Here is an 18,543-nt window from a genome sequence, read left to right on the forward strand (position 1 = left end):
TGTATAAAATAACAGTTTAAATGTTGTAAATTAATGGCTTAGATGTTGTAAATTAACAGCTTAAATGTTATAAATTAATGGCTTAAATGTATAAAATAACAGTTTAAATGTTGTAAATTAATGGCTTAGATGTTGTAAATTAACAGCTTAAATGTTAGAAATTAATGGCTTAAATGTTATAAATTAATAGTTTAAATGTTAAAAATTAATAGTTTAAATGTTATAAATTAATGGCTTAAATGTATAAAATAACAGTTCAAATATTGTAAATTAGTGGCTTAGATGTTGTAAATTAATAGCTTAAATGTTATAAATTAATAGTTTAGACGTTATAAATTAATTCCTTAAATGTTATAAATTAATGGCTTGAATGTTATAAATTAATAGCTTAAGTGTTGTAAATTAATGGTTTAGACGTTATAAATTACTCGTTACAATGTTGTTGTTTGATATTTTTTCTTACTTACCTGATATTTATGTTCTTCTTCGATGTTCACTCTCCGGAATTTCAGGCACAAAAGAGCTCGCGCGCGACTTCCGTGTTCCTTATATAACTTACGACAAGGCGTCGATTTGTTTATCAAACGGTAACGATTTTTTGACATAGCAGGAGACGGTTTATCCATTGTAACAAAATCAAATTGAACGATTTCTCAATTTTTATCGTAAATTGGCATCTTTTACGATTTAATACGATATCCATTTTTATCATTTTAATAGTTTCTACAAACTAAGACTATATTCGCACCTCCTTGATACTAGTTTTCGACTATCGATTAGTTTGAACAAAAAGGGAAAAGAGCCTAAGGGCAGTCGATGACGTTACTGTGAAATAAGTTAAGCTATTAAATAATCTGACAGATAAAATTCATATGAAGCGTTATATTATATTATCGATATTCGTTCATTTACTCGTGCTAATTAAAAAATAAAATGTTCTGTTTTCTTGAATAACACCTACTTACTGTCTGCGATACTTAAAATTCTTATTTAATGCTTGTTTAAAATACCTTTTTAGTTCCTCTCACGTTAAACGAGTAAATATACTCGTCATAGTTGGAACATAAAATTTCTTTTATTCTCCAATACCGCCTACATCGCAGTACGTGATACAGTTATTAATTATGTAGCAAATAATATGATCTAATTGGTTGCAATCGCGGTTAGGTACTTCTTCGTTAAATCTATCGATGTATTAGGCTATTAGCGGGAGACTTACTGATTCCTCGAGGAATGGTTTGATTCTTATAAATTAATGTTTTAAATGTTACCAATTAATGTTTCAATTGTTATAAATTAATAGTTTAATCGTTGTTAATTATTTGCTTAAATGTTATAAATTAATGGCTAAGACGTTATAAATTAATAGTTTAAATGTTAGAAATTGGTAGTTTAAATGTTATAAATTTATAGTTTGAGTGTTATAAACTAATGGCTTAGATGTTGTAAATTAATAGCTTAAATTTTATAAATTAATGGCTTAGATGATATAAATTAATAGTTCAAATGTCATAAATTAATGGCTAAATATATAAAATAACAGGTTAAAAGTTACAAATTAATGGCTTAAGTGTTATAAATTAATAGTTTAAATGTTAGAAATTAATGGCTTAAATGTTATAAATTAATAGTTTAAATGTTAAAAATTAATAGTTTAAATGTTATAAATTAATGGCTTAAATGTATAAAATAACAGTTCAAATATTGTAAATTAGTGGCTTAGATGTTGTAAATTAATAGCTTAAATGTTATAAATTAATAGCTTGAATGTTATAAATTAATAGCATAAATGTTATAAATTAATAGTTTAGACGTTATAAATTAATTCCTTAAATGTTATAAATTAATGGCTTGAATGTTATAAATTAATAGCTTAAGTGTTGTAAATTAATGGTTTAGACGTTATAAATTACTCGTTACAATGTTGTTGTTTGATATTTTTTCTTACTTACCTTATATTTATATTCTTCTTCGATGTTCACTCTCCGGAATTTCAGGCACAAAAGAGCTCGCGCGCGACTTCCGTGCTCCTTATATAACTTAACAAGACGTCGGTTTGTTAATCAAACGGTAACGATTTTTTGACATAGCAGGAGACGGTTTTTCCATTGTAACAAAATCAAATTGAACGATTTCTTAATTTTTATCGTAAATTGGCATCTTTAACGATTTAATACGATATCCATTTTTATCATTCTAATAGTTTCTACAAACTAAGACTAAATTCGCACCTCCTTGATACTAGTTTTCGAATATCAATTAGTTTGAACAAAAAGGGAAAAGAGCCTAAGGGCAGTCGATGACGTTACTGTGAAATAAGTTAAGCTTTAAATAATCAGACAGGTGAAACTCATATTAAGCGTTATATTATATTATCGATATTCGTTCATTTACTCGTGCTAATTAAAAAATAAAATGTTCCTTTTTCTTGAATAACACCTACTCACTGTCTGCGATACTTAAAATTCTTATTTAATGCTTGTTTAAAATACCTTTTTAGTTCCTCTCACGTTAAACGAGTAAATATACTCGTCATAGTTGGAACATAAAATTTCTTATATTCTCCAATACCGCCTACATCGCAGTACGTGATACAGTTATTAATTATGTAGCAAATAATATGATCTAATTGGTTGCAATCGCGGTTAGGTACTTCTTCGTTAAATCTATCGATGTATTGGGCTATTAGCGGGAGACTTACTGATTCCTCGAGGAATGGTTTGATTCTTATAAATTAATGTTTTAAATGTTGCCAATTAATGTTTCAATTGTTATAAATTAATAGTTTAATCGTTGTTAATTATTTGCTTAAATGTTATAAATGAATAGCTTATGTGTTATAAATTAATAGTTTGAGTGTTAGGAATTAATGGTTTAAATGTAAAAATTAATAGCTTAAATGTTATGAATTAGTGGCTTAGATGTTGCAAATTCATGACTTAAATGTTGTAAATTAATTGCTGAAATGTTATAAATTAATAGTGCAGTCCAGTCTAGATCATCCAAAATTCTTTTAGAGGATTTTTGGTGATCCAAACTGGACTGCTGCGTAGTTCTTGGCTTGGTATCGTTTTCCAAAGATTAATCAACTGATCAATTTTTGGAAAAAGATGCCAATTACCAGGTCTCACCACGAGGAGGTGACTACGCACGAGACCCGCCCATGGGTTATTTAACACTACACATTCGATCTCGACATTCAACCTATTGGCAGAATGTCGAGTTTTGACTCTACTTGACCATGGGCCTGCGTAAAGAGATAGTCATTTCGTAGCCTAACCGCGAAACACCTATCTCCTACGCAGCAGTTACACGAATCTTTACAAACGTAAAACAAAGCTTACACAACGCAACATCTATCTCCCACACAACGCAACATTCATCTCCCATACAACGATTACATCGATTAGTACAAACATCGTACAATAATTCGCAACCCTATCGGCAACATTCCGTATCAAAGACACATTTGTCGAGCTTGGAACGAAAGAAAAGAAATGAGGCTACTATGGAAAAGGAGCCCCAACAATCAGACGATGAAAGAAAAACCGCGGCGCGCCCGGAACAAACGAGATCACGATCTCTCGAAAGAACTAACAAACCTACGCGACGTACTCCCGTGTACCAGATAACTCTAAGGTTCAGCGGAAAGCCCAAGCATTGACCTTCTCTCGATTCCTGTCAAGTCGTCTGGATCTTATCACGGTCGATGGCAAAGACCGATGATACTAGTGACCCAGCAAACAGGCCTACAATTTAACACACTCCAACTGACGAAGTGAGAACCCGGGGAGGGACCGCTGAACAGGATTACGAAGGCAAGAGGCCTCAACTGCACAGTGGGGCCCACTCACGAGGATGGACCGCTGAACAGGATTACGAAGGCATTACCCCAACTGCACAGTGGGGTCCCCCCGCCCGCGAGTTTTTCACTTAAACAGGATTACGGAGGACGTGAAATGCAGGTTTCTGTCCGAGTATCGAAGTACCAATCGGACAGTATTGCGGATCGCAGGTATCACCAGTGCGATGACAACTCCCGTGATTCGAGGCAAACGACGGGCAGTTTTCGAGCAGTTACTAACCACAGAGGTGTGCTTGGGGCGACTTACGAATCCAAAGATTTGTCCAGTGCACGTTGACCCGCACGTACCCGGAATACGCGCGAACGAGTACGTCACGCTACGGTTTGAAAGAACTGAGCGACCGTGAACCGATATATCGCGGGAACAATTTTTTCAGTGTGGTAAGCGAGGGGATCAAGAGAGACGAGATCTTTATTTTTCGTTCCAAGATAGATAAGTATCTTTGTACAGAATGAGCTTACAATGCACATAACATAGGTATCTATCTTATGATTAATTAAGGCTAAAACGCTCGCATCCCACGGTGTCCTGCGATGTCCCACGATGTCCCACGGTGCCCCCGCGGGGGGATATTAGTCCAGTCTAGATCACCAAAACTATTTTGGATGATCAAGACCAAACTATACTCATGTAGTTTTTAGCTTGATATCGTTTTCAAATAATAATACTAATATTCAAAATAGTACTTGGTGTATTATTATTTGGAAAACGATACCAATTACCGGGACCCACCACGAGGAGGTAACTACTTTCGGGTCCCATTTACATAAAGAGTTTCTAAGCATTGGAAACAGAGATGCAAAATTATTTTATAATAAAGAAGTAGTATGTATTGAAATTTATTAATTACAATAGGTATAACATATGAATCCACATAATCATACTGGAACATTGAACTTATTTTCGGAGAAACCAAGCCACGCGACTTACTAATTGTAGCACGCATAAATGGATGATGAGACCTCGCTCCTTCGATTAAGTTGCACGTGTTTCTTCAATTCCATGAATACAATGTTGATTCCTTGGCTTCGAGTGGACACGAAGAATTACGTACCATCCATAGACGCTCAATAATTATAATTGCATTGCCATTGAGTTTATACAAATTATTAGTTTAAATGTTCTAAATTAATAGTTTAAATGTTATAAATTAATGGCTCAAATATTATAAAATAATAGTTTAAATGCAGTTAATTAATAGTTTAAATGTTACTAATTAATATTCTAAATGTCGTTAATTAATACTTTAAATGTCTTTAATTAATAGTTTAAATGTTGCTAATTAATAGTTTAACGGTAATAATTAATGGCTTAAATGTTATAAATTAATGGCTTAAATGTTATAGTTTAATGTCTTAAATGTTGTAGATTAATGGTTTAAATGTTGTAGATTAATGGTTTAAATGTTGTAGATTAATGGTTTAAATGTTATAAATTAATGGCCCAAATGTTTTAAATTAATAGTTTAAATATTAGAAATTAATGGCTTAAATGTTGTAGATTAATGGTTTAAATGTTATAAATTAATGGCCCAAATGTTTTAAATTAATAGTTTACATATTAGAAATTAATGGCTTAAATGTTGTAGATTAATGGTTTAAATGTTATAAATTAATGGCCCAAATGTTTTAAATTAATAGTTTAAATGTTGTAGATTAATAGTTTAAATGTTATAAATTAATTGCTTAATGTTGTACATTAATGGTTTAAATGTTGTAGATTAATAGCTTAAGTGTTATAAATCAATGTCTTAAATGTTATGAATTAATAGCTTAAATGTAATAAATTAATGTCTTAGACGTTGTAAATTAATATTCTAATTCGTAAATGTTCTTCTTCGATCTTCACGGTACGGTAATTCAAACACAAATGAGTTCGCGCGATGGTCGTGCATTCCTTATATACCTAATGTTCGGAAGATCAATAGAACTGTAACGGTATGCTGATATCATAGAAAATGATTTTTTCATCATAACACGATCAAATTTAACAATTTTTCAACTTTAACTGTGAATTGACGCTTTCAACAATTAATTACAATAACCATTTTTATAATTGTAATAATTTTTACAAGCTAAAACTAAAGTCACACTTCTGTGGTACTAGTTTTTGATTTAGAACTGTGTTAACTTATATTGAATACCAGTTTAAGATAAAAATAATTGTACTATTACAGTCAAATATTTTAACTGTTATAAATTAGGAGCTTAATTATTTTCAACCAATGGGAGCATATTGTTATATGTTAAAAGTGTAACTGTTAAAAATTAATCGAGTAACTGTTTAAGATTAATAATGAATTGTTATAAATGCATAGCGTAATTGTTGTAAGTAATCAATTTAATTGTTATGAATAAATAGTTTAACTGTGAAGAATTAATACATCAAAAGTCGTAAATGAATATTTTAAATGTTATGAATTAATGGCTTTAATGTTGTAAAGTGACAGTTTAAATGTTATAAAGTAATTATGTAAATGTTATTACAAATTAATGGCTTAAATGTTATAACAGTAGTTATTGAATAAAACACTGACCACTATGTTTATGGGAAATATCGTATACTATTGTTGACGAGATTTTGTTGCATTGTACGAGTTGAATTAATTATAAGAGAAATAGCGTACGCTCTGTGACCAGAAATTTCAAAAATTACTATTAATTATCAACGTTTACGCTAATTGGAAACCTGAGAATTAATAATAGTTGCTACAATAATACAATAGTGCAACGATAAGAAATTAAAATAAAATTGTAGGAATATTAAATATAAATAATTGCAGCAATATTGGAACTTTGGTCTTTCAAGGAAAATAAAACAATATCGATATTACCATGAAATTGCTCTCCCTGGAGGCTCAATTCCTCGGAATAGAAAATGTTCCTAAAAATCATGTTCACGGACAATCACAACAGCTAACCTTTTACATCACGTACAGAATGTCAAAGTTAGCTAGACGCAACAGGGAATGACCGTCTAATGCAAATGTCGTGTCATACCGGAAGCCACGGGAAAAACAATGCACCGAGCCTGAAGAATACGAGGAAATCGTAGATATCCCGACAAATGGCTGGAAGTGTTCCTGCAGCTGGAAGCAACCGGATTGGTAGGCATCCAATGATAAGCCGCAAACGTGCGCGGAGAGACGGAGCAACGTTGACACATGAATAATTGAACAGCGTATTTAGTAAATAGCTACGGAGAATGGACCGTTCCTGTCTCCCTGTGTCTTCCGTCTGTCTTTCCCTCGTAGCCATACTCGAGTTTCTCTCTTACTCTGTTCCCTGTCCATCGTATACATATATTCCTCTTCCTTCCTTATCCGAACTATGTCGCGTCGGGTAACTCGGCCCTCAAATTACCTTTTTTCCCCTCTGCTCCTTGGACTCGGAGGATTTCCGGATATTTGTGCGATCGTTCGTATGGCATTTTAGGAAATGCAGAAATTGGATAATACGTTCGGGAACGCGTGCTTTAAAAGGAGAATGGGATCATGAAAGGACAGGGAATCGATGGTAATTTCGGAGATTTTTTCCGGTAGAATTGATTTTGATACGGTGTAATGTTCTGTAATTTTGTTTGACATTCTGTTCGAGAGAGATGGATTTCGTGTAATTTATAAATTTTCAAATCATTTTTAACGATCGCGTTCACTGATAAGAACAAATCATTGCTATTAACTGGGGAGGGGGAGGGACGTTTATTACATTTTGTTTAACGAAATAATTGTTTTCAAATATAAAAAAGTTTACGGTATACAGTTGCTGGTGAAAATATTCGAAACGCTTTGAAATTTTATTTCTTTCATTTTATGACACTCCACACTTGACTATATTTAATTATAAATTTCATTTAATAACAAAGTTTGTAATAAATATGAATATGTACATAGTCAAATATCCATTATATTACCAATATAATCATAACAGTCGTGTCTCGTTATACAGTACTAATGAAATTTCAAAACGTTTTATTTTACAAATACGACATGCATAAAGGCTTTTTATGATAAGTGTTCAAATACTTACGTAAGCTACATTATATAAAATTTCTGGTAATATTTATTAATCTTGTTTGATGCCTTGTTCCTTCGATCAACCTTTCTTTCGACAAAGCTTCTAGGAAAACTATTTCTCATCAACCATGACACTGTTCTCCAATCATTTCTTTTTATACCCTTCCCTCCAACACATCTTTCTACAGTCCATTTCTCGCGATTCATTCGAACAATTCTGTTTCCTGGCTGCATCCTTCGACGTCCAAGTTCTGCACGACTGTCCTCTTGCCATGACACGAGTAACACGTGTTAGACCTCGTAAGGATCTCAACTCACGTTCGCGTGACCAACGCTCGTGGCCAGGTTTATTAAGTGAATATTGTTCCGACGTCAAATTTCCGGCAAGTTCAACCAACATAACGATCCAAAGATTCACACATTTCTGGTGAATGAGCTCAGAATTAGATCTTATGTTCGCTTATTAAGGGAAATATAATCAAAGGAAACACGCATTTCGGACGTTTTGATAAAGAAACGTTTGCAACAAACAATTCTCTCGTGGCTCGTTTTAATTTTGCTCGAATTACCTATTGCATTCTCGCGTTAAATTAAACGAGACTCTAAATGACCCAATTCACGAATTGGAGTCGTAAACAGATATATAAAAATAAAAAAATAAAATACGATCTTTAGAAAAGAATATAAATACTATGTGAAATAGGATAAAAATGTGTTAGAATAATTTATTTTACCTTTCAAAAAAATCAATTATCATACGTAACGGCCGATCTATGGTTGAAAAAAACGAAAAAATATTTATTTATAAAATATTTATGAACTTAACATTTGTTTTCCCTTTAAATTCATAAAAGCGACAAACGTTGAAAATCCATAGTATATATAGATAATGTTACTCTCAAAATTAGTAAAAATGCATTTGTTGTTTCTATCAAACATCTTCGTCCCTGGCACTTAAATCGTTCGCCATTCCAACTGTTCAATTATTCAATCGAAAAATAGCAACGGTATAAACAATGCGGTTGCTTCAATGGACTTCGGTAATAATGGAGAACTAATACAAAACTGACTAATTGTACAAACAGTGGCATTCAATCGCAGAGAATATGCTAATCAATATATAAAATCAAGTTGCGTGTATTATCTTTTCATGGTGCATACAAATCTCATTGAAAAAAAGGCTGAAAACTGTCGTCGAAATACATTCATCGTCTCTTTCAGTAAAATTATTTCATTAAGTTTTAAAATTATTAAAAACGAAGTATTCAAATGGAGTTTGGTGCACGTTATGAAAGTTCATGACAAAGAGGAACGTGGCACACGTGGCACATGATTCATCGATGAAATCACAGAGCGGGTGTCGTTCGTTATACGGCTGAATATCGATTAATGAACTGCGCCACACATATTCGGCGTAAATTAAACAGTTTCCTTGATAAATGAATAGGAAATTCAGTGCGCCAATGCGCAGAAATAACTGGCGTGTCGTGCAACGAGACTCGAGCGCTTCCAAATCCGCCATAAGGGGATAAGTTGATTGTTCCCATAGCTGCTCGATAAATAACGTCATCAATGACGTTTAATCGTTCGATATTATTTACTTTCGCTCGTTGTTAACTCGATGATAAATGTTGTTGCCTTGCGGCTCAATATCCTCGTTCTCCGAATTTGATTGGGACACTTTTTAAACGGAAGAAAAATCTCATGAAATATTTTCATTTGGGCCAAATTACTTTTGTTTAATCCAAATTCGGAAATTTTCGAGCACCAGGTGTGAAAAATAGAAAATCGAGACGTCTGACAGAAAATCGAATTCGTCAGGTTGATCGGTTCACACGGGGGTTCTCGTCATCTACGATTCTAAAATTGAAATGCAAAACGACGCGGCTATTTTTAGAAGTGAACGACAGGATGAATGACCCCTTCGATCAGTCTGTACCTTTTCAATGGCATGAAAATCGTATTGACAGATGCCAGTGAAAGAAAACCGGAAACGCAACGACATCACGTCAGAAATAGGTTGCAGGTCCTCGAACCGGAGAACGTGTGCCATAGAATTCACAAAACTGTACAATAGTAGTTTTTTGTATATTAGCCAGGTACTTTTTCTCTTTTCTTCTGCTCTTCCATTATAAAGTTTCTCTTTCTTCGACAAACTTTCGAGAGGAAGTTTCGGGAAAATTCGCTTCGTTCTGTCGAATAGCAGCGATCCTGGGAAGCGTGGTAACTTTTTTCAAAATATTTTTCTCATGCACACATTTTCCACCACTATTTTGTAGACCTTTGTAAATTATCGATTCTTTTTTAATACAATCTAGTACGTTACACTGACTGGCTTTTATCGAGTTAGTTAGTTCTATATGTGTTCCGCGTGGTCAAACTATAACCGGGCCCGTGGCACGTTACAATTTTTTCATTGGCTAAACAAATTGCGGTCGAACGAAGTTACGCCGAGCGGATGATGACACCGAGCCGGTGATAAGCGAGATATTTTGAAATCTTTGCAAACGAATCTGAAACATGAGGTTTCTCTGTGAAATAAACGAGCAAGAGTGACGTTTGTGTTACAGGTTGAACTACACATTTCATCGTTAACACATAGTACAAAAAATAGCAACCATGACGTTATATTCAAGTACAGATTTGGTCAATGACACTAGTCTAAAGGTAAGCATTTACAGATCGCAATTTGAACAAAATCTTGAAGAAATTAAAATTCCAAATTCATAAACTTAAAAATAAAACATAAAGTATAAATATAAAACTGCACAAAGATTCTAAGAACAGAGCAAATATTCGCTCCGAGCGTCAATGGGGAAGCGGACGTCTGTGGCCAGACATCCGGTGGTCAACGAGCTCTCAAAAAGACATTCTTGTGCAGCCTCGAAAAAAAGTTGAAAATCAAGTTTTACGAGTCTCGAAAGATTTTTGATAGCGATATTGCTTTTCCACTGCTTGGTATTTCTTCCACGCACCTGATTTTTCCTCGAGCAAACACGAAAGTGTTTGCCTATAACCTCGACCTCGCCTAGCTCGCGAAGCTCGAGAGAAATTTACAAGGATGATATAACTTTGCAAGTTCTTGTTCACGTTTTCGTTGCTGTCTGCAGTGAAGCGTTGCTAGGCTAGGATAAAAGAGCGGATAGCTAAAATATAGCACGCGATGCAGAAGATTTGCAAGCAAATTTAGAGGAGCCGCAATGAAAGTATAAGTCCCCCTGTTAAAATTTATCTCTGGCTAAAGAATTAAAGATACAAATGGTCCGACGAAACTGCGTATGTTTATGCATATATGCATAATTCAAATGTTCAAAAATGTATAGAATATATTATAAATGCATATTCACTATATAACCAAAGTACTCGTATAATATTTAGATGGTGAAGCAAATTGAAATATGAATTTGCATAAATATTCGTAAGCTAGATATAATTGATCACGCACGAGGTATTTTGTTTGCTAAGTAATATTAGAAAAGTGAGAAAACAGAAGCTGTGATATTTTTATCTGTCAAAAATATAAATTTTCCGAAACACCTTCTCATAAATCACTTTCCACAGCTTAGAATTACCTGTCACGCTTTATATACCTTAAAAAAAAATGGAACATAAAATATTAAAATACCAATTTTGTTATGAAATACTTGTACCAGAAAATATAATACCAATTTATTCGAGATTTATTCAAGTCATCGATGTACCTTCGAAGTGAAGTTGCCCGAAGCATTCGACGAGGCGAAAACAGTCGAAAGATCGGCCTGTTCCTGTTTCCAGGACAGTTGGTACGTGAAAACGGGTTCACGATTTTACAGGCATGGGCGTAGATGCAAAAGCAATTAACAGACGAATCTGCTGGATGAGTAGCAGGGCATGGGTTCGCGATATACGATGCTCGTTGTATAGGTCACTTCCGGTCGGTGTACTTTCCAATACGATTCGGGAAACAAGCGCGTCATATTACGGAAGACTTAGAATCGACCCCTTGTGATTATATAATTCCACGCCGTCTGAAAGAAAAAAATAATCTGTAAAGAAAGGAATTAAAATTCATGAAACTACAATAGATTCGAGTGATGACAAAAACCAGAAAAGAACAGAGATTAAATTCCCATTGTCTCCCACGAAGTTCGTGGAACCACGAAAACGATAGCTGGTCGAAACGACGAAGAAATTGGGTTACGCTGTTTCGTGAAACTCGAGCCACCAGCCCAATAAAAACACTAGTCGGAAGATATAATTGGTCGAAATTTGGTCCGGGCAATTCTGACGATTCTACGAAAAAAACATCTCGTAAATTAAGCAGACCACGATTCCCGAGTGGTAATTAACGGAGAGGATTTCCAAAGTTCTTTCACGTACCCGCATTGTAGACGATGATCGTTCATGTGCAAAAGCAGAGAGTAGAAGGTACGTTGAAGAGAGACTATTGGTAATTTGCTGGAACATTGAACAACGACACGTTGTCTCATTATCGAGTGATTATGCGCTGGAGAATTGGAGCGGTCGAGTCGCGATCCGACGATTAATTATGCCACACGAAACAAGTCCAAGCTTGGCTATCCATTGTTGCGGAAATGTTTGGTGAAATTCTCATCTGACGAGAATGATGTTTCAATTCAGGAAAATCTGGGTCGCGAGAAATTTGCAGAAAAATTTTGAGAGGTACAAAATTCTCGATTATAAGATAGAAATTTCTTTGTATAGGAGTTTTTCGTACTTTCTTATACAATTTCTCAATGGTATTGAGTAAACTTATAGAAGAAAAGCGAATGGAAGAATCATTTCAACGTGGAATTTAGGGTTACGAACATTTCTGTTCGCAGGCAGGTTTACACGGCCTAACCGGACATATCGAGTTCAACGAAGGGAAGCGTAATAACTTCAAACTCGACCTGCTGAAACTGAAGAAGGAGGAGCTGGTGAAGGTGGGCGAGTGGAAACCCGGATCGGGCGTTAACGTGACCGACGTTGGTGCTTTTTACGAGACCACCGCCACTAATATCACCCTGGTCGTTATGACGAGAGAGGTAATTAGTAGGATGTTCGTGTAAGCGCCTGCCACATTACGTTCCTCATGAAACACTATCCGTACGACATCATCGAGTCAATATAGTACTTTGTACCAAACGTGAAGTTCGTAATAAGTTTTATTACATTGTACTATATAATTTCTATCACCCTCTATTATTTTCTTTCACGTTTCATCAGCCTTTTAGTCCTATCTTTATAGAATTTTTGTGGTCTGAACGAGACATAATCTTGAAGAACATTATTGGTCCTTACATATTTCTTTTCAATTTTTTAAAGAATTCTTCAATGATCTTAAATGGTAATTATATGTTATTAAATATGCAGTTAAGCGTTACCTCGGTAAGAAATAACGAAGTTAGCATGACTCTTCAAACCTGTTTTTCATCTAAATTAATTATTTAACAGAATAATAATTTTCAAGACGTCGTTTCTCTCAATAATAAATATAACGACGTTATACGCTATTTACCTTTCGAATATCCTTTCCTACTGGTCAGGAGCAGAAAAGCCTGTTTCCTCGAAAGAAACTAATTTCACTCGGTTCCATGGTCAGAAAGAAATCGTCGCGAAGATACGACGTAGTCCCGCCCTCTCCATTTTCCAAGATGAAAAGGACGAGAAAAGGAGAGAGAAAAGTAGAGTTAGAAGCTTCCATTCGAATCGTTCGAATTAGAACGCCGAATGACACCAAACGCTATACGTTCCATACCGTCGATGCCGGTTCTTATCGTTGAATAAGAATCTTCTTCTTGGATAAAAGAAAGCCGAGTTCCATCCCCTAGCCAAGTTTCGTAGCTGCCATTTTCCTTTTTCCATTTCGCTCTTCCCTTTCGTTTGTCTGTTTATCTTACGACACTCGCGTGCGGGTGATCCATCAAAGGAATCTTATCTTCTCGCAGGAAAAACCGTACGTCATGGTAAAGGAAGACAAGAATCTGACGGGAAACGCAAGGTTCGAGGGGTTCTGCATCGATTTGCTGAAGTGGATCGCAGGTCAGGTCGGGTTCCAATATGCCATACGACTAGTCCCCGATCATATGTATGGCGTTTACGACCCGAAAACCAAGGAATGGAACGGCATCGTTAGGGAACTTATGGAAAAGGTAAACTTCTCCTCACAGTCGGAAAACACATTATTTCTGTCGTGTCTGTGAATTGTGTTGACGTTATGCGTTTCGTGATCGATATTAAACAGAAACTGTATATAAAGTTGTCAAAATGCTACGGTGGATTAATCGCGAAATTAGTCTGAAACAACAGTAGAGAGCAGAAGAGCAGAATATGAAGAATATTCTAAAAAATTGGAAAACGTAAGTTAGAAATTACAGATTTAAATTTTTGGTTTCGATATATGCTTGAATTCAACCCTAGAACCACCAAATCTTTCAAAATCACAGATTTTTAATGTTTCTCGCGAAAAGAAAGCTTTCAGACAGACGCAAAATATACAGTATACAAACTGATTGTTCGACTGTCAATGCAAAGTTTATTACAGAAGAGGAAATATCTTATCATGTTTGCTCGAAGCGCGCATTCTGTTACCAAGGTGATTCGATGAAATTGTATGTCTTCGCGAGCAAGGAAAGAAAAAAGTAACAGACGCGGGAGGAAGAGCTGCGGACAATTTTATATGCAAAGTAGCGGCCCGATGCTGTCGTAATAAATCCATCCCGTCTAGACTTTCATTATGCATGCTCGGAGCTTGAGAGGAGCATCTAATTTGGCGTTTTCTAACGGGCAGCCACGTATCGGATATTCCAATTCATAGAGACCATCGCATCGGGCAGATGTTACCAGATGACATCTGAATTGTAAAAGGACACGGTTATTAAGTTAGAATCTCATGTAGCCGACTGCTCTAACAGCCGTCGGATAATTTATAAAGGCATCTAGCCACGGCCGTTACTATCGATTGGTTCGACCAAGGATTTTCCTGGAATATTAATACCCCGTTGCAAAAATTCGTCGAGTTTAATCCACGGTAAAGCTCTCCGTACACACGATATTATACTGAATTATTAAAGATCCAACAGAAATTAATTACATCGCCGTTAGTCGTTCGCTATTGCAACGCAATGCGCTCTATTAAACTGCCGTTGAATTCCCTGTAATTTCTATTACCTATAATTCCATCCTCTTAACGGTAATATCTAATACAAAATGATTCGATCGAAGCAATACCATATTTCATCCTACGGGCGAGCAAACGAAACTAGGAAGGTCTCGGACCTAAGTAGTATAATCCTGTATTTGGTCTGACATCGACCGAATGACGTACCACACAAAAGACGTAACTTAAGGCGACAGAAATGCTCGTGTACAAGGTTGAAGATATAAAAGCGAGAATGCACGATGAAAGGGGAAAAAAAGCTGAGTATTTTCTGTGGTGGGAAGATAAGCGTCGCGCCTTGGGGCGCCAAGGTTGCGGATGGCTCGTGGCCGTATTTCGTACGTCTAACCGCAACTGCGATACAAATGGACGGTGGATTTCGAAGATTGCCGGTTCATAAAAGATGCAGGGCAATCTGTACACGATGAAAGCGCCTGCCGCCTTAACCTAGAAACCGGCAGGTCTGTAAGTAGACCGTCTTGAAGGAAAGACGTCATCGCCAGTGACCTCACTGTACCAGGTTCAGGTCTGCTTATAAAAGATGCATTCGCTATTTTGCAAGGCAAACGTTTGCCTAGGTGAACATTTGCCAGACGAGTCTTTGTCGATGATTTTCGTCGAACGACAAACAACGCCCGCGCTTTCCTTCTTTTTACTGCTACTAAAAAATATTATGCCGAGGGTGATGCATATAAGAATCTTCGTTTTGAGTTGTAGTCACAGACAATACTGATGAGGTATCGTTCAATGAATTTCAATTTCGAGTATTTTCTATTTGAACTTTCGGACGGGTCGTGTTCGACGAAACGTGCAGAACTAGACAGAGAACTCTCCGTTTTCATGCGAGAAATTTCCCTTTTGCCCACAGAGAGCGGACCTGGCTGTTGCGTCTATGACGATCAATTACGCTCGGGAGAGCGTGATAGATTTCACCAAGCCGTTCATGAATCTCGGTATCGGAATTCTGTTTAAGGTGAGTCGCTGTTATCGTTCGTGTATTCGATGATGATGAACTAACTTGTAACTTCCATTCACGATGCAATGTAGTATACATATACCAATCTCCGAGAATCTCGATCTCGTACGGGCCACTCAGAATCCAAACTGATCAATTCCACGACCCGTAAGCATCTTAATTTCACTAACTATATACAAGATCGGCGTTTCTAGGGAAAATTTACAAAAACAGTATTTCTATCACCACTTTGCCATACTTTTCAATTCATATAATTGATCGATATGGCTTTTGAGCAGCTCATAATTATATTTTCTCTATGAACAATTCCATACGATTCCAAGCGATACGAATCATCGTGAAACTCTTTTGCACTCTTCGTACGGCATTGGATTGAGTCGTGATAGAGACGAGATTCTCGATGAAATCGATTCGCCAGCGTAGAACGTTGCTGAGAAAAAGGCCCGCCGTACGGCGGGAGAGTGGCATGGGATCCGTTTTAATTAAAATCGTAGCGTAACGTAATTTAGGTGCCCTCCAGCCAGCCAACGCGGTTGTTCTCCTTCATGAACCCGCTGGCCGTGGAGATCTGGCTGTACGTGCTGGCCGCGTACATGCTGGTGAGCTTCACCCTCTTCGTTATGGCTCGATTCAGCCCGTACGAGTGGAACAATCCACACCCGTGTCTGGCAGAGAGCGACATCGTCGAGAACCAGTTTAGCGTCAGCAACAGCTTCTGGTTTATCACTGGCACGTTCCTCAGACAGGGCAGCGGGCTCAACCCCAAGGTACATTCAACGAGATGCTCCGTCACTGGGCTATTTCTGCCGTTCAATTACTTCGTGTCACGAGGGCCCCAGACTAAACGCAGACCCTTGTCCCGCTCCTTTTATAACTGCTCCGAAGTTTGTGGATTCTTAGGGGATTTCTGTGGAGTGATGGTCGAATCGAAAGGAACAGATAAGAATGTCATACACAAGGTGTCTCAGTTGTATTCCGCTCTAAAGCTTTGAAAGGATGTTCTATGATTGTAGAAATGTAGGTCGTTTGAAGACTTATTGGAGAGCTATAAGAAAAGTAGAAAATACGATGCGGACCATATCTAGCCTTCAAACGTCGTTCGATTTCATATCACTTGGCTTCATATCATTTTATGTGTAAGTAACTTTAAAGAAAAGGATACAGAGTAAATATTAATATGTGTAACGAATTAATACGATCGGTTTATCAAGATAAAACAAAATCGAAATAAACATGCTGGAATAATATATTAATATTTTATCGCTATTAATGTTCTATCGATAATCTCGGGATCCATTAACATTCCCCTCCGAATTTCATGTTTTTCTCGCAATTTTTCTAAGTGACCTTATGCAATATATTTTTCTTATTTATATCACTATATTACCCTGACGATGCTTGGCCAAGAAAAGTGACACACCCAACAGGAATACAATTTTTTCATTCATACAAGATCAACAAATTCGTAAATATTGTACAGAATCCACAAACAATTTTGCGAATCCAGCTGTCGATTTAGTTCCACCTGGTCCTTCGGATCCATCTTCCAATACTTATCGATGATCTTTCGTCGAGCGAATAACAGAAATCAGAAGCTGTCACGTCTGGGAGCACCCGATTGTCGGCGGTTTCCGCGGACTCTCGATGGCATTCGAAAACGCTGGGCTAGAAACGAACCGTATTACGGTCCATATTCGCTCGAGTCGCAGCCCAAATCACGATGATTCGCGCTCCAGTTTCGTCTGATGGGTGAAACGACCGGAGAAAAAAGGGAAACGAGAGGATAAAGGAATCCGTCTACCGGTTAAACTTCTGCAGTATGCTGAGACCGGCTATTGTATTCCGTGGCTAGTGACGGGCCAAAGAATAGAAAACGGAATCTCCGATTTCTCAGCGAGATAAAGGATCGTCTTGCGTTGCCATTCACGAGGCTGACAGAGGAACGTAGCTGAAACAGTTATCCTCGAAAAAGTGGTTTTTCGCGTGAAAAAATCGTGAATAAACGACACGGAAAAGACGTAGAAAGGTTTCGCCTGGGGACCACGAAACGAGGGGAAAATCGGCAGATGAGAAAATGGATTGGGCTTTACTGGGCGATAAGTGGGTAGAGGGAGATATAGAGAGAAGAATCGGGGATTAGTAATCCGGAAATACGTGTAATTGCTGCAGGTTTCCGGGCGAATGCCGTCGAGGCTGTTCTCGTTCATGAATCCCCTCGCCGTGGAGATTTGGTTATCCATGCTGGGCGCTTACGTGATGGTGTCCCTAACGATTTGGATAGTGGCGAGATTCTCGCCTTACGAATGGATTGAACCGACACCCTGCCCAAGCTGCAAATGTCCGCTACAGGTAGGCTCTCGTCGAGTGGTGCTAATCGACTACGGAATTGAATCGAGTGAAACCGACGCAGAAAGGTGTCGTGAAAAAATAGACGAATTAAAATTTCAATCTCAATTTTTTTCTTTTTTTGCGGAGAAAAAGCATCATCATACAGAATATATAATATTGCATTACACATTATAAGTTATAATTCAATTGTGAATTA

At 36.6% G+C, this 18,543-nt stretch overlaps 1 protein-coding gene across 2 annotated transcripts in view; it reads left to right on the plus strand.

Annotated features, from left to right (window-relative positions):
* LOC138181531 (glutamate receptor ionotropic, kainate 2) overlaps nt 1–18,543 on the plus strand; it is a 152,286-nt gene that overhangs the window by 115,274 nt on the left and 18,469 nt on the right. Inside the window, exons 9-13 of one of the 2 annotated variants that reach the window (XM_069116379.1) lie at nt 12,705–12,908; nt 13,812–14,015; nt 15,891–15,995; nt 16,508–16,765; nt 18,168–18,347. In XM_069116379.1, coding sequence (XP_068972480.1) covers nt 12,705–12,908; nt 13,812–14,015; nt 15,891–15,995; nt 16,508–16,765; nt 18,168–18,347 — 951 coding nt within the window. The remainder of the gene's footprint in view (nt 1–12,704; nt 12,909–13,811; nt 14,016–15,890; nt 15,996–16,507; nt 16,766–18,167; nt 18,348–18,543) is intronic. The other variant, XM_069116378.1, reaches the window with a different exon arrangement.

Source organism: Bombus flavifrons, chromosome 7, assembly GCF_040668555.2.
Source record: "Bombus flavifrons isolate JBK064 chromosome 7, iyBomFlav1_principal, whole genome shotgun sequence".
In the NCBI taxonomy this organism is placed as follows: domain Eukaryota; kingdom Metazoa; phylum Arthropoda; class Insecta; order Hymenoptera; family Apidae; genus Bombus; species Bombus flavifrons.